The sequence below is a fragment of the Dipodomys ordii genome, unplaced genomic scaffold (assembly GCF_000151885.1).
Source record: "Dipodomys ordii isolate 6190 unplaced genomic scaffold, Dord_2.0 Scaffold281, whole genome shotgun sequence".
NCBI lineage: Eukaryota > Metazoa > Chordata > Mammalia > Rodentia > Heteromyidae > Dipodomys > Dipodomys ordii.
In genome coordinates this window covers 52,333-53,954 of record NW_012267497.1, presented here as the reverse complement: position 1 = coordinate 53,954, position 1,622 = coordinate 52,333, and the positions used below count along the sequence as shown (strand labels likewise).

General features: G+C 46.8%; 1 gene segment (V, D, J or C); it reads left to right on the top strand.

The window, feature by feature from the left end:
- LOC106001256 overlaps positions 1-1,477 on the top strand; it is a 27,304-nt gene extending 25,827 nt beyond the window's left edge. The window contains 1 exon segment of the V gene segment in view: positions 1,450-1,477. Within this exon segment, the coding sequence occupies positions 1,450-1,477 (28 nt within the window).
- The last annotated feature ends 145 nt before the right edge of the window (positions 1,478-1,622 follow it).

The following is a 1,622-nucleotide window of genomic DNA, read 5'->3' as shown; positions in this document are numbered from 1 at the left end:
CTTCTCTCATGGACACCTGGGTTAATCTCCTGGCTTGCTGATGTAAACAATGCCACAGCAACTGAAGATAAGAAGGAAATGTGCCACTGGACATTACTGGAGTTTGGAATCGATGGCATTTCTAGTGTTTGTGTGCTCATGAACCGTGGTATAACTTCCAGTCACGTTCTTATTTACATTCTCACAGTCAGCCTGCCTGCTTCACATGACCCAGCTTGGCCCCCAATACTCGGTATCTCTCATGTGTTTATAAGCATTTTTATTCTGCACTTTTGCACAAACAGGGACCTTGCCCTCTCCCTCTGCTTTCTCACTCAAGGCTGGTTTTCTATCATTTGAGTCAGGCCTCAATTTCCTTTTCTCTTTTGGATCCATGACTAGGACTCAAAGTCAGAACCTGATGCGATCTCTCATTGACTAACTGCCTAATAACTGGTCCATACCTCCCAACACAAGGGTTAGTGATTTCCTGTCCTTTCTTTCATTTCAGGGTTTTTGCTAGTTAACGAGTCCTCAGCCATGTGTCCCACTCAGAGCTGCCAGTCCCTCTGTGAGCACACCTGATGTCACCTGCTGACGGCTCAGCTCTCTTCCCTAGCAGGAGAGCTGCACACATGTCAGAGCTCAGTGCCACAGTGTCTCCACCCTGACTGCTTCTCTGCCATGTCCTGGGTCCCCAGGAACTCCCTGTCGCTTCTCCTTTCCTCTCTTCCTCAGAATCTGCTCAGCTTTGTGTCAGTGGATTCTTGTTCATGGACAAAAGTGTTGTTCACATTCAGCTCACCATCTTGTCCAGCACTAGGAATCACTGTAACCAATGAATTGAAAGACAGATGCAAGGAAACTGTCAAAAGGTTGAAAAAACAATTTGAAGAAGATACAAGTCACTTGTTGATAGTTACCAAATACTCATTTACCTATGTATTGTTCAGTGTGTGACACACTGAGGTTATTACAAGTTCACAATACAAATGATTTCGTCGCAAATACACAATACATATGAATGAGAAAAATAGATTGTAACAAATGATACACCAGAGCCCACTATCAAGCATCTGCCTCAACCATGGCCATCTTGGTTGGTGGTCAAAATGAAGTAAAATGCGGCAAAGCCACACCTGATCTCGGCTCAGGAAGGAGGCTCTGTGAGCTCACAGATGAGCACCATTCTCCTGGAACACACCAGAGACTGTGGGCCTTCCTTGGCTGTGCAGGCCCAGACCAGGCATGGAGCTCATACCACGTGAGACGCTGCCAGTGTGGAAACACATTCACCATTGTTTTACACTCTTGCTTGTGCACAAGGAGGTCACAGGAGTGTTGCACTTTGTGTTTTGTGTGATCATAAATGCTGACAGAACGATCACCAGGCACAATGGCAGAGTGAGAGGACATGTGTGTCTCTCTGCACCCCAGACAGCTCTCAGTGTTCTCACACTCTGCCTCAAGCTTCCAAGGAGCTGCAGATACAGTGTGAACCACAGCACGAGGTCAGTGCGTCATGATGTCTCCAAGGTGACTATTGTCACCAAACTCCTCCAGCACAGTCACCTCTGCTCTGGGAGCCCAATTTCTAGACTTAACCCCAGAGCTGCTTTATAGCAGAGGACATGCAAATAGGA